This window comes from Saimiri boliviensis, chromosome 10 (assembly GCF_048565385.1).
Source record: "Saimiri boliviensis isolate mSaiBol1 chromosome 10, mSaiBol1.pri, whole genome shotgun sequence".
NCBI classification, from domain to species: Eukaryota; Metazoa; Chordata; class Mammalia; order Primates; family Cebidae; genus Saimiri; species Saimiri boliviensis.
The window spans coordinates 109,491,847-109,507,556 of NC_133458.1; the positions used below are offsets into that span (position 1 = coordinate 109,491,847).

The window sequence follows — 15,710 nt, forward strand, 5'->3', positions numbered from 1 at the left end:
AAGAAGGAAGGAAGGAAGGAAGGAAGAAAGACAGGCAGGCAGGCAGGCAGGCAGGCACTGAAGTAAATATAGCAAAGCAAAACATCCAGATTTTCTATAGAAAAGCAGTACGTACATGGGGGGGCCTTTGTATTCTTCAGTGGATTTGACACATGGTACAATTAGGCCCTTGAAGCAGACAGGAGGATGTGTCTCCATGCCCTGGCTGGGCATGGTGGCCATCTGCATTATGTGGTGTCACAGAGGATGATGCAACAGAAGACTGAGAAGCTTTTCGAAATTCCCTCTTCAAGAAGAAACACCCATAGAGGAAGAAGACATTAAACAAAACAAATTACAAAACTGTATGTATAGTTCATGTTTTTCATAAAATAGGAAAGAGGATGAATGTTCTTCATCCTACCAGCTGTTTGTTCTTCGGTGGGGGATCATGAGTGGAAAAATAAAGGCAAGAATGGCTGCCATATTTTTCAGAGATTGCTCTGAAGAAGCCAGCGGTAGTGCCAGTGGCAATGCTTTGCTATCAGAGCATGAAAACCCTGATGCGAATGGGTAGGTAAACATAGCAGAGTGGTGTGCTGAGGCTGTAGGTTTTATGTGTTACATCCGTGACTTGTGCCCTGTTCACCTGTTATCTGTTACCTGGCAGACAGTGTTTTCCCCCTTTATAGAGAAAATCATTTCCAAACAGTTTCCTTTGAACGTTTCTCTTGATCACAGTACTTACACTTGATCACAATACTCCTATGTCAATGGTATCTGGATTAATAACAGCAGACTGGGGACAAGGATTAAGAAAGGACAGCTACCCTGTTTCAAAGAATGAGCCACAGCAGCAGCAACTTAAAACCTTCCAAATAATTCACTTTTTTTTTTTTTTGGTCATTGGGCTAGCTTGTATAGTCTTGGTGATACGTAGAGCTTGGCGCCAGGCTCAGGACTCTGGACACAGAGTGGCATTTATTACATTCTTGGGTGATAATTGACTAAAGACTCTCGTAGGGGATGCACATTTTGAGTGAATCACCCTGTTTCCTCTAGTGAGAACATATGTGGGGATCATCTGTAAGGAGACAGCAGGGAATCCAAAGACCCCAAACCTATTTACAAATCCTCTGTCCATGTGCTGCCTGCTGGGAAAACAAAAACTGCAAGTAATGAAATAACTTTTCCATTCGTAACAAGGAAACACTTGCGCAAAAACAAAACTGTCAATAAAAATAAAAGGAATACTACAAATTTATCGTACAAGGAGGGCAGTATTTCAAAATCACAGAGATAACAAAATATGCTTGCCCCAAATGGCAGAATCCCACTGGCTGGGCAAAGGCACAGAAGGAGTTTTACATTGCAGAGCCTGGCAGCCAGTTTTCTAACAGAAAAAAAAATGGAATTAATCTTTGGTAAATACGGTAATGTGATAACTGTCATTTAATTCAGCCCATCAGGAGAGCTCCTGTAGGCCATAATTTACCTTGAATAACGTTTTTTTTTTTAGACAGATTCTTGCTCTGTCACCGGGTTGGAGTGCAATGGCACAATCCTGGCTTACTGCAATCTCCACCTCCCAGGTCCAGCCGATTCTCCTGCCTCGGCCCCTGAGTAGCTGCAATTACATGCGCGCGCCACCACACCCAGCTAATTTTTGTATTTTTAGTAGAGATGGGGTTTCACTATGTTGGCCAGGATGGTCTTGATCTCCAGACCTCATGATCCACCTGCCTCAGCCTCCCAGAGTGCTGGCATTATAGGCCTGAGCCATGGCACCCAGCGACCTCTGAATAATTTTTTTATTCAGTGGACCCCCTACCACTCTCCACAAGTCCAATAACATTTAAAAGGAAGAGGTTCAAGAATACACTTCCCTGAAGAGAAGAGAGTTAAGAAAATTCTCTTCTTAGCTGCTTTCCACACTGTCGTCCCACACTCCTGGATAGCTAACAGGTGTGACTGCTTTATGTAGGAGAGATAAGCTACTTAAAGATTCTGTACTGGGGGAATTGAGTGGCCCACTCTAGTGAATGCAGTTAATGAATGGCCCATGTTAATGTGATTTTTCTTATGTATTAAGTAGAAATTTTTAGTTTGCCAACTTGTAATACTTTATCCAGAAGCTTACCGCCTTCACCTTAGCTTAATGTGATCATTTTAGCTTCCCTCTCCGTCCATCCTTTAGGGTTTTTTAAAAGGTTGGATGTGAAAAGTTTATCCTTACAACCACTTTGTAAAACTCTTTAGCAGAATCTGCTGCAACGGATTATGAATAAATCCTATGACCCAGCAATTCCTTTCTTGGGAATATACTTAAATGAAATACATACTTGTCTTCATCAGAAACCATGTATGAGAATGTTCATAGCTGCATTGCTTGTAATATATTTATAACAGCATTATTCATCATAGCTCCAAACACCCACCAATGCTAGGATGAATACCCACATGGTATATTCACACAATGGAATACTACACAGTCATAAGGATGAATGAACCACAACTATACACAACAGCACAGTTGACTCTCACAACTGTGAGGCTGGGAACAGGAGGCAGACAGACAGAGCCCATACCCACTTGGGTCCATTTATACATGGTTCAAACCCAGACAAATCTACTTAATGGAGATAGAGCTCAGGAGATCAGGTACCTTCAGATGTGGGAGGTGTGGCATCTGATGAGGGCACAAGACGGGCTTCTGATGGGCTTGAGGTATTTAACTGCTCAGGCTGCAATAAAAAAATACCACAGACTGGGTGGCCAAAACAACAGAAATTTATTTTCTCACAGTTTTGGAGTCTGTAAAGTCCAAGATTCCAGCTGATTTGGTCTCTGGTGAGGGCTGTCTCTCTGGATTGCCTTCTCACTGAGTCCCCATGGGACCTTTCTTCTGAGTGCACAAAGAGAGAAAAATCTCTGGCCTCTCTTCCACCTCTTCTAACAATCCTGCTAGTTTAGAGTCCCACTCATAACTTCTTTTAGCCTTAATTAGCAATTAAAGACCCTATCTCTAAATACAGTCGCAATGGGCATGGGGCTTCAACAATGAATTTGTGTCTGTGTGTTGGGGGTGGGGTGCAATTCAGTCCACAGCACTGAGTATGCTCAATTTCCAGTCCTGCGTGAGGTTTCATGGATGTGTTCATTCTCTGAAGCATCACTGGGCTGTACAATTATACAGAAAAGAACACAAATCATATTTGCATAGCATACTATACTTCAACAGAGAATAGGAAAAAAGGTCATGATGATTTTAAAGGATTTTATCAGATATTTGTTCATTGTCATAGTTCTTTAGCTTTATACCGAAATTTCCATAAAATTAGAGCCTGATTTTTCTTTTTTTCTTAATTCTACATTTGAGACCTCTAGAATACTGTCTTTGCTTTTTCTTAGAAGCATTTTAAGAATATAAATAGACATATGCTAACATAGTTACATATGTGAAAGTGAGAGGTATGACTGTATGTATGTGCACACATATATGCAGATGAGTGTGTATCATCACGAAAATGATCTTCTCTCAATTTAAAAAATAGTGGATTGGAAATTAAAGTAATTGATACACTCAACCTAGAATAAGCAAGAATGAGAACAAGTAAGTTTATTAACTTGGGTGTAATGGCTAAAGTCCAAGTAAAATGCATGATGTTAAATTCTTTTTTTAATCATTGTTTTTATTTTTTTAGGATAACTCGATCATGGAAGATTATTCTAAGTACAATGTTTACATTGACTTTTCTTCTTGTAGGTAAGTCTTCATAAGTAACGATCCTTAAAGCCATTTCACAGAATATGTCGGCCTGGTGAGAGAGAGCTCAACAGAACGACTCATATTTGTAAATAAATGCCACTGAAAATGCTGGAGGTGCTCTGCACATTCTTGAAGCTTTTTTTTTTCTTTGTTTCTTTCTGTTTTTTTTTTTTTCTGTAAATTTCTGATTGTAAAGGTAATATTGGCTTTTTAATAGAAAATTAAGAAAAGACCTTTTTTCTCTTGGAATTGTAGTTTTATTTTTGTAAATTTTACAGTCATGGATGTTGCTTTAAAGTTAAGAATTTCCAATATTTTTATTGCAACACATTATACATTTTATGTTTTCTGAATTTAGGTCACTCCACTTGGGAGGTTTTGACAATCAGAGACTCTTGCTCATCACAGAGTCCCAAAGAAATGACTGCCGAATGTGCAGTTCGTAGTTTCTTTTTTTTCTTTTGAGACAGAGTCTCACTCTGTTGCCCAGGCTGGAGCGCAGTGGCATGATCTCAGCTCACTACAAACTCTGCCTCCTGAATGAATTCAAGCAATTCTCTGCCTCAGCCTCCCAAGTAGCTGGGATTACAAGTGCCTACCACCATACCTGGCTAATTTTTGTATTTTTAGTAGAGACCAGGTTTCGCCATGTTGGCCAGGCTGGAGTGCAGTGGCATGATCTCAGCTCACTGCAAACTCCACCTCCTGAATGAATTCAAGCAATTCTCTGCCTCAGCCTCCCGAGTAGCTGGGATTACAAGTGCCTACCACCATACCTGGCTAATTTTTGTATTTTTAGTAGAGACCGGGTTTCACCATGTTGGCCAGGCTGGTCTTGAACTCCTGATCTTGTAATCTGCCCGCCACAACCTCCCAAAGTGTTGGGATTACAGCTGTGAGCCACCATGCCTGGCCAGTTTGTAGTTTCTTACTGGTCAATATCACAACCCACAACCCCCAGCACACTGAAATTGCTCTTTAGTATATTGACAACTTAAAGCATGGAGCTCCGATTAAAATCAAGGTTTCAACCCAGTTATTGTTATGAAAAAGATCACATAGCATGTGATCTTTCTTATCTGACTCTTTCACTTAGCATAATGTTTTTAAGGTTCATCCATATTTTAGCATGTGTCAGTTATTCATTACTTTTTGTAGCTAAATAATATTCCATTGTATGTATATACCATATTTCATTTATCCATTTATCTATTCATGGACATTGAGAGTGCTTTTATCTTTTGGCTATTGTGAATAGTGATGCTATGCCTAAGTGTATACATGTGCTTATTTGAACACCTGTTCTCAATTCTTTCATGTATATACCTAGGAATGAAATTTCTAGGGAGGAACCACCAGACTGTTTTCCTCAATGGCTGCACTATTTTATATTCCCACAAGCAGTGTATAAGGAGTACTATAGTTGGATATCTGTCCCCCTAAGCCTCATGTTGAGGTTTGACCCCCAGTGTTGCAGGTTGGGGTCCTAATGGAAGGCATTTGGGTAAGGAGGGCAGATTCCTCATGAATCACTTGGTTCCATCCTTACAGTAATGGGTGCCCTCTATTAGTTCCTGTAAGAGAACTAATAATGCCCTGATAATAACTAATAATGCCCTCTATTAGTTCCTGTAAGAACTAATTGTTAAAAAAAGAACCTGACCTCTTCCCACTCTCTCTTGCTCCCTCTCTCATCATGTGATCTCTGCACATGTTCCTCCTCTTTGCCTTTCACTACGAGTGGAAGCAGCCAGAGGCCCTCACTAGCTGCAGATGCTCTGGTGCAGCCTGTGGAACTGTGAGCCATATAAACCTCTTTTCTTTATAAATTGCCCAACCTCAGGTATTCCTTTAAAGCAACACAAATGGATTAAAACAAGAAGTTCAATTTCTATACCATTTTTTTTCCTTTTTTATTATAGCCATCATGGTGGATGAAAAGTCATGTTTCATCATGATTTGATTTCTCTGACTAATGATGTCAAACATCTTTTTATGTGCATATTGGCCATTTGTATGTGTTTCTTGGAGAAATGTCTATTAAAGTCTTTTGCTCATTTTTGATTAGGTTTGTCCTTTTATTGTTGAGTTGGAAGAATTTTTTATATATTCTAGATACTGAACCCTTCTCAGATATATCCCTTGAAAATATTTATTTCATTCTAGGTTGTCTTTACACTTTCTTTATAATGTTCTTTCATACACAAAGGCTTATAATTTTGAGTGTCATATCGAAGATTCCATTGCCAAATCTTAAGTTACAAAGATTTACCCCCTTTTATGAAGAGTTTTGTGGTTTTGGTTCTTATAATATTTAGGTAATTGACCCATTTTGAGTTCAGTTTTGTATATGATGCAAGGGATCCAACTTCATTTTTTGGCATGTGGAGCCTATTGTCCCAGGACCATTTGCTGAAAATATTATTCTTTCCCTATAGGAATCTTTGACTATCTTGTCCCCCTTTCCAAAAACTGAATTTGCTATAATTGAATAGGTTTATTTCTGGATAGTCTAACCCATTGGTCTATATGTCTGTCATTATCCATTATCATACTGTTGGGATTTTGAAAACGATTACTTTGAATCTGTGGAGAGCTGTAGGTAGTTTTGCCATCTTAGCAATAGTAAATCTCTCAATCCATGAACATAAGTTATCCTTCCCTTTATTTAGGTCTTCTTTAATTTTTTTCAGCCATGTTTCATAATTTTTGGCTTTGATTCTAAAGTAAATCTCTTATAAGTAGCATATGTTTTTAAATGCATTCTGCCAGCCTCTGCCTTTTGATTGGAAAGTTTAATCCATTTTTATTCACATTAATTACTAATAAGGAATGACTTACTTCTGCCACTTTTCTATTTTTTAGAAAATCTATATCTTATTCCTTTTTTGTTCATTTCCTTTTTTTACTGCCTTTTTTTGTGTTTAACTGCTGTGTTGTAGTGTACTGTTTTGATTTTGTTCTGTTTCATTTTGTATATGTTTTTTAGATATTTTCTTAGTGGTTACCATGGGGATTTCAACAAACACCTTACATTTATAACAACATAGTTTAAATTTATACCAAATTCACTTTAATAGAATACAAATACTCTGCTCCTATTTAGGTCTGCTCCTCTTTTTTTGTTTGTTTGTCTTTTTCCTCCTTATGACCTCCATTCACTGGGATTGACTCCTCTTTATGTTGTCAAGAATTACATGTTTATACTTTGGGTACCTGCCAACATAGATTTGTAATTATGCTATATAAATTTCTCTTTTAAATTATGTGGGAAATCAAAAATGAGTTACAATCTCAAAACAATAATACTGGTTTCATATTTACTTCTCTGTTACCTTTACTGAAGATTTTGATTGCTTCATGTGGTACTGAGTTACTTTCTAATGTCCTTTCACTGCAGCCTGAAGAAATCCCTTTAGCATTGCCTGAAGGGCTGGTCTAGTGGCAAAGACACCCTGAACTTTTTTTTTTATCTTAGAATATCTTAATTTTTTCCTCAGTTGGAAGAATAGTTTTGTCAAAAATAGAATCTTTTTTTCTTTCAGCACTTTAAATATGCCATCCCACTGTTTTCTGGCCTCCATGGTTTCTGAAGAAAAAAATCAGGTGATAATCCAGTGGAGGCTTCCTTGTGTATGACAAGGCTTTGCTCTCTTCCTGCTTTCAAGATTCTCTCTGTGTTTTTATCTTTCAACGGTTTGATTATTACAGGTTTCAGCATGGGTCTTCTTAAGTTTGTTTTACTAGAAGTTTGTTGAGCTTCTTGGATATATAGATTCATGGCTTTTTATCAAATCTGGAACTTTTTCAGCCTTTTAATTTTTATTTTTTTGAGACAGAGTCTTGCTCTGTCACCCACGCTGGAGTGCAATGGCACAATCTTGGCTCAATGCAACCTCCCTCTCCCGCATTCTAGCCATTCTCCTGCCTCAGCCTCCCTACTACCTGGGTTTACAGGGACCCACCACTGTGTGTGGCTATTTTTTACATTTTTTAGTAGGAACAGGATTTCATCATGTTGGTCAGGCTGGTCTCAAACACCTGACTTCAAGTGATCTACCCGCCTTGGCCTCCCAAAGTGCTAAGATTACAGCATGAGCCACCACACCTGGCCCTCATCCATTATTTCTTTAAATATTCTTTTCCTTGTTTAAAATTTAAGATTTTTTTATTTCTTGTGGATACGTAATAAATATATATACTTATGGGGTACATGAGATGTTTTGATACAGGCATGCAACGTGAAATAATAATATCATGAAGAATGGGGTACCCATCCCCTCATTTATCCTTTGTATTACAAACAGTCCATTTACAATCTTCTAGTTATTTTTAAATGTACAATTAAGTAATTTTTTACTGTAGTCACCCATTGTGCTCTCAAACAGTAGGTCTTATTTATCCTTTCTATTTTTTGTACCTGTTAACTATCCTCACCTTCTCCCTCTTCTACACTACCCTCCAGAGTTTCTGGTAATCATCATTCTACTCTCTATGTTCATGAGTTCAACTGTCTTAATTTTTAGCTCCCACAAAAAAGCGCGAACATGTGATATTTGTCTTTCTGTGCATGGGTTATTTCACTAAACATAATGATCTTCAATTCCATCCATGTTGTTGCAAATGACATTGTCTCATTGTTTTTTATGGCTGAAGAGTACACCATTGTATATATGCACATTTTCTTTATCCATTCATCTGTTGATGGATACTTAGGTTGCTTCCAACTCTTAGCTATTGTGAACAATGCTGCAACAAATGGGAGTGCAGATATCTCTTTGATATACTGATTTCCTTTATTTTTGGTATATGCCCAGTAGTGGGACTGCTGGATCATGTTAGCTCTGTTGATCATTTTTTGAAGGTTCTCCAAACCATTTTTCATAGTGGTTGTACTAATTTACACTTCCACCAACAGTGTATGAGGGTTCTCTTTTCTCCACATCCTCTCCAGCATTCGTTATTGCCTGTCTTTTGGATATAAACCATTTTAGCTGGGGTGAGATGACATCTCATTGTAATTTTGATTTTCATTTCTCTGACAATCAATGAAACAGGCATATTTTCATATACCTGTTTGCCATTTGTGTGTCTTTTTTTGAGAGATGTTTATTTGAATCTTTGGCCTATAGTTTTGATCAGATTAATAATTTTTTTCCCTATAGGGTTATTTGAGCTCCTTACATATTCTTCTTATTAATCCCTTGTCAGATGGGTAATTTATAAATATTTTCTCCCATTCTTTGAGTTATCTCTTCACTTTGTTAATTGTATCCTTTGATGTGCAGAAGCTTTTTAACTGTGATCCCATTTGTCCATTTTTGCTTTTGTTGCCTGTGCTTGTGGGATACTGTTCAAGAAATTTTTGCCTAGATCAATTACCTGGAGATTTTCCCCTAATGTTTTCTTACAGTTGTTTCATAGTTTAAAGTCTTAGATTTAAGCCTTTAATCCGGGGATCCAGTTTCATTCTTCTGCATATAAATATCTAGTTTTCCCAGCACTGTTTATTGAGGAGACCATGTTTTCCCCAGTGTATGTTCTTGGCACGTTTGTCAAAAATCAGTCATCTATAGGGGTTCTCATTCTGTTCCATTGGCCTTTCTCTCTCTCTTTTTAATGCCAGTACCATGCTGTTTTGGTTGCTAAGCTCTGTAGTATATATAATTTGAAGTCAGGTAATGTGATTCCTCCAATTTTCTTTTTGCTAAGAATAGTTTTGACTATTTTGGATCTTTTATGGTTGCATATAAATGTTAGGGTTTTTTTTTTTTTCTATTTCTGTGAAGAATGTCATTGGTATTTTGATAGGGATTGCATTAAATATGTAGATTACTTCAAGTAGTATGGACATTTAGCAACATTGATCTTCTAATTTATGAACACGAACTATCTAGTTTTTGTGTCCTCTTTAATTTCTTTCATCAATGTTTTACAGTTTTCATTGTAGAGATCTTTCACTTCTTTGGTTAATTCCTAGGTGTTTAATTTTATTTGCGGCTACTATAAATGAGATTACCTTATTGATTTTTCAGAGTGCTCACTGTCGGTATATAGAAATGCCACTGATTTTTAGTCCCTTGACTTTATGTCCCGCAACACTACAGAATGTATCCGTTCTAATAGGTTTTTTGTGAGAGTATTTAGTTTTTTTCCTAATATAAGATCATATCATCAGCAAGCAAGGATAATTTAACTTCTTTCATTTCAGTTTGGATGCCCTTTCTTTCTTTCTCTTGCCTTCTTGCTCCAGCAAGAACTTCCAGTACTATGTCGCATAGCAGTGGTGAAAGTAAGCACCCTTGTCCTGTTCCAGATCTTTGAGGAAAGCCTTTCTGTTTGTTCCCATTCTGTGTGATACCAGCTGTGGATCTGTCTGTCATACGTTGCTTTTATTATGTTGAGGTACGTTCCTTCCATACCCAATTTTTTTAGGACTTTTGTCATGGAGAGATGTTGAATTTTATCCAAATGCTTTTTCAGTATCAATTGAAAAAAACATTACATGGTTTTTATCCTTTATTCTATTGATATGATGTATCGCAATGATTGATTTGCATATGACTAATTTGCATATGTTGAAGCATCCTTGTATCGCGGGGAAAAATCTCACTTGGTCATGAAGAATTATCTTTCTAATGTACTGTGGAATTCAGTTTGCTGGTATTTTATGAAGAGTTTTTGTATCAACATTTATCGGAGATATTGGCCTATAGTTTTCTTTTTTGCTTTTTGATGTGTCTTTATCTGGTTTTGGTATCAGGGTAATATTGGCCTTATAGAATGATTTTAGAAGTATTCCCTTCTCTATTTTTCAGAATAGTTTGGGTGAGATTGATATTAGCTCTTCTTTAAATGTGTGGTAGAATTCAGCAATGAAGCCATGGGATCCTGGGCTTTCCTTTACTGGGAATTTTTTTTATTATGGCTTCAATCTCATTACTATTTATTGGTCTGTTCAATAAATAATTTCTTCCTGGTTCAATCTTGGTAGGTTGTATGTGTCTAGTAATTTGTCCATTTCTTGTAGATTTTCTAATGTATTGGCATACAGTTGTTCATATTAGTATTAATGATCCTTTAAATTTGTGCAGTATCAGTTTTAATGTCTCCTTTATTATTTCTAATTTCATTTGTATCTTCTCTTTTTTTTCTTAATATGGCTAACGGTTTATCAATTTTGTTTAACTTTTCTAAAAACTGCTGTTCTATGGATCTTTTGTATTCTTTTCTTCATTTCAATTTTATTTATTTATGCTCTGATCTTTATTATTTCTTTTCTTCTACTCATTTTGGGTTTGGTTGGCTCCTGCTTTTCTATTTCTTTAAGGTGCATCATTATGTCATTTATTTGATACTTTCCTCTTTTTCAATATAGGCACTTAGAGCTGTCATCTTCCCTCTCGATACTGCTTTTGCCGTATCCCATTGGTTTTGTTTATTTCTTCAAATATTCTTTATGCCCCTTTCTCTCTCTTTATCCTCTTTCTGAGACTGCCACAATACATATGTTCATCCACTTCATGGTGTCTGATATTCTCTTGGGCTTTATTTACTTTTTTCTTTCTTTCTTTCTTTCTTTTTTTTTTTTTGAGACAGCGTTTCGCTCTTGTTACCCAGGCTGGAGTGCAACGGCACGATCTCGGCTCACCACAACCTCCGCCCCCTGGGTTCAGGCAATTCTCCTGCCTCAGCCTCCTGAGTAGCTGGGATTACAGGCACGCGCCACCATGCCCAGCTAATTTTTTGTATTTTTAGTAGAGACGGGGTTTCACCATGTTGACCAGGATGGTCTCGGTCTCCTGACCTTGTGATCCACCTGCCTCGGCCTCCCAAAATGCTGGGATTACAGGCGTGAGCCACTGCACCCGGCCTACCAGATATATTGTTTATATGGAGGCCTGATTCTTTGTGTGTACTATTCCACCATTTTCCATGATGCCACCCAAGGATCTGATATTCTTAACAGTAATTCTTCATGTTTAGGGAAATTCTTATGAATACATGTAAAATATTTTATGTTTCCAGATAAACTCTGTAATCAGAGTTTATCTTTTCTTTAACAGGACTCCTAAGTCATCAGTGGCTTAAAGAAACAGAGGATCCTCAGAAATCCAGACAATTATATGCCATAATTGCAGAATATGGTTCAAGACTTTATAAATATCAGGTGATGTTTTATTAATTCATTTTGTGTATCTCTCATTAAAGTTTAATATGCTACAAGGCTAATCCAACTTTCAGTATGTTATCATTGTTTTATATGAGAATATCTAATAAAATTAATGTAGGAAATGGAATTCTATTAAGTAGTTTCTATAGTTTGAATGTGACCACCAAACCTCATGTGGAAATTTAGTTGCCATTATAACTGTTCAGAGGTAGGACCTTTAAGAAGCGATTGAGTCATAAGGGCTCTGAATTAATGCTGTTGTCATTGGAGTGGAATAGTCAACTGAAGAGCGGGCTCCTAATAAAAGGACTAGTTGGGCCCCATTTCTCTTTCTGTCTCGTGTTCATGTGACCTTTCACCCTTTTGCCATAGAATGACCCTCACCACATGCCAGTCCCATGCTCTCAGATTTCCAAGACTCCGAACTGTGAGCCAAACAAACTTCTGTTGTTTATAAAATATCCAGGTTGTGGTGTTCTGTTATAGCAACAGAATACAGAATAAGACAATAGTTTCATAGCTATGAGGTCCTGAAAATTCTCCAGAGTTTCCCACGAGAATCTCAAGCACAAATAAAATGGCAAATAAATTTTTATCATCAACTTCTGCCTGACACTGAACAGGAGTGTGGCGCTTCCCTTTGTCCCGAAGCTAGTTAGAGCTAAGTGGGCTTAGACTGAGGCCAGTCATTCAATGTCCTCTTTCTGATCCACCCCACTCCCAGCATTCCAGAATAAACCTTGTCCATTCTATGCTCAGAAACTCAGAAGACTGGAGGGAGGAGGGTGGCAGTACAAACACACACCAGATTCACCTTGCCCACTGTCTTGACAGAGCCAATTCATCAAGACAGGGGCATTGCAATGGAGAAAGAGTATTTCACACAGAGCCAACAGTGCAGCACCAGAGTTTTATTATTACTCAAATTAGTCTCCCCGAGCATTTGAGAATCAGAGTTTTAAAAGCTAATTTGGGCTGGGTGCGGTGGCTCAAGCCTGTAATCCCAGCACTTTGGGAGGCCAAGGCGGGTGGATCACGAGGTCGAGAGATCGAGACCAACCTGCTCAACGTGGTGAAACCCCTTCTCTACTAAAAATACAAAAAATTAGCTTGGCATGGTGGTGCGTGCCTGTAGTCCCAGCTACTCAGGAGGCTGAGGCAGGAGAATTGCTTGAACCCAGGAGGTGGAGGTTGCGGTGAGCCGAGATCGCGCCATTGCACTCCAGCCTGGGTAACAAGAGCGACACTCTATCTCAAAAAAATAAAAAAAAATAAATAAATAAAAGCTAATTTGGCAGGTAGGGGCTTGGAAAGTGGGAAATGCTGACTGGTCAGTTTGGAGATGAAATCATGGTGGGTCGAAGTGAAGTTTTTCTCACTGTCTTCTGTTCCTGGGTGCGATGGCAGAACTGGTTGGGCCAGATTACTGGGTCTGGGGTGTCAGTTGATCCATCCAGTTCAGGGTCTGCAAAATATCTCAAGCACTGATCTTAGGTTTTACAATAGTGATTTTATTTCCAGTAACAATTTGAGGAGGTTTAGACTCTTGGAGCCAGAGGCTGCATGACCCCTAAACCATAATTTCTAATCTTGTAGCTAATTTGCTAGTCCTAAAAAGGCAGACTGGTCCCCAAGCAAGAAGGGGATCTTTTCGGGAAAGGGATATTAACCATTTTATTTCAGAGTCAAACCATGAACTGAATTCCTTCCCAAAGTTAGTTTGACCTATTCCCAGAAATGAACAAGGACAGCTTAAATGTTAGAAGCAAGATGGACTCGGTTAGGTCTGGTCTCTTTCACTGTCATAATTTCCTCCATTATTGTTTTTGCAAAGGTGGTTTTAGCAGGAGCTATGACCAGGTCACTGCTGCTCTGTGGGAAGATGGGACAGACATATTGACCTGTCTATATACACTGGCTTGGTTCCGTTTCTTTAAAGAACCCTGACTAATACACTCATGAGTTTATCTGGCAAGTTCTGTTAGGGCCTGAATATTGGGTGCCCCTTTGCCCACAGTCTTCTGCTGCAGATCTTTGCAGGATGGTTTCTTCCTGAATTCTAGCTAGCTTGAATGTCTCATCAGACAAGCTTCTGTGACTACCCAAACTACCTGTGACAATATCCAGGTGGAGGTGCATCCTGGTTTTACCCTTGCTTTATCTTAGACACTCATTGATGTCTTTACCAGCTCTCTTCCTGCTTTCTCCCCTTTTAACTAAAATGTAATGATCAAGGAGCTTGTCTAGAGCCTGAAAATGTCCCCAGGTAAATGGAGGCTTAATAATTATATACACTAACAAATAAACAAATGATCTGAGACTAAACACATTTTTAAAAAGCATTCTTCCCTTCCACCTTCAATTTTAGACTAACTAGCATACTCAACAGCAAACTCAACTCTTTAAAAATGTCTAGTCAGCCCAATGAGGTGGCTCATTCCTATAATCCCAGCACTTTGGGAGGCTGAGGTGGGCAGATGGCTTGACTCCAGGAGTTCAAGACCAACCCAAACAACAAAAAATTAGTCGAACCTAGTGGCACATGCCTATGCTCCCAGCTACTCTGAAGGCTGAGGTGGCAGGATCACTTGAGCCTGGGAGGTCGAGGCTGCAGTCAGCCATGCTGCCAGGCTGCTCGTGCCACTGTACTATAGCCTGGGTGAGATAGGAAGACTCTCTGTCTCTAAATATAAAATTTCTACGGCTGTGTTTCTAAGGACAGTATTTTTCATGAGATTGAGGTTGAGGTTGAGCTAGAGCTATGATTATTTAATTTTTGACCAGTGTTAACCTGGTTTTCACACAGACAAGAGCTCTGTCAGAAACCACTGAAGACTGATTGTAACTTATTTCTATGTGAGCTCTTTATAAATCCCAAACTACATGAAGTAGACACTGTTTCGTGACTTTTTATTTATTTAGTAATAGTTTTTTTTTTTTTTTTTTTTTTTTTTTTTAATGAGACAGTGTGTCCCTCTGTCACTCAGACAATCTTAGCTCACTGCAACCTCTGCCTTCATGGCTCAAGTGATCCTCCCACTTCAGTCTCCCAGGTAGCTTGGACTACAGGCATGTGCTGCCATGCCTGGCTAATTTTTTTTTTTTTTGGTGGAGACAGGGTTTTGCCATGTTGCCCAGGGTGGTCTCAGTCTCCTGAGTTCAAGCAATTACAGGTGTGAAACACTGCACTTGGCCAGTAATAGATTTTAAATATGCTCCGTTGCCTTTAGATACCTTATAATTGCAATTAATGGAAGATAAAATATTCCAGTGAATACTATTTTCAATACTCATTTCTAAATAATTGGATTATCTCTAATTTTTTAAATATTATAAATATAAACATCCTATAGCTAAATCAATTTGCCTATACTTGATTACTTACTTAGGATAAACTCTTAAAAATATAAGTAAAGAATATTCACAATTTTTAGGTGACCTTGTTTTCAAATTGAATCCTAATGATTTGCTACTACTTTTCAAACAGCTGGGTATATCTCCCTATATTCCACCATGGAGAACAGGATAATGGTAATAGTCATGCATCAGAAGAACACTAAATATATATTACACATTATCCTGTAAATGACCTTTCAGTAACAGTATTACTAAATTTATAGATTAGGAAGTTGGATCAGCATAATGAAAGAAAGCAGCCTGTGGTCACACCACCACATATTCCAAAAGTTGAAATGGTCCTCCCTGAGGACCCAGATTTTGTCATCATAACAAAGCCTACATCAGGCAAAGCCTCATTAGATGTGAAAATGTCCAGAGAACTTGTTAAGA

General features: G+C 38.1%; 1 protein-coding gene across 1 annotated transcript in view; it reads left to right on the forward strand.

The window, feature by feature from the left end:
* Positions 1-265: 265 nt before the first annotated feature.
* The window catches only part of SUN3 (Sad1 and UNC84 domain containing 3), a 42,052-nt gene continuing 26,607 nt past the window's right edge, over positions 266-15,710 (forward strand). The window contains exons 1-3 of the mRNA XM_003930798.4: positions 266-552; positions 3,684-3,745; positions 11,815-11,918. Of these exons, the coding sequence (XP_003930847.1) occupies positions 431-552; positions 3,684-3,745; positions 11,815-11,918 (288 nt within the window). The 5' untranslated portion in view covers positions 266-430. The remainder of the gene's footprint in view (positions 553-3,683; positions 3,746-11,814; positions 11,919-15,710) is intronic.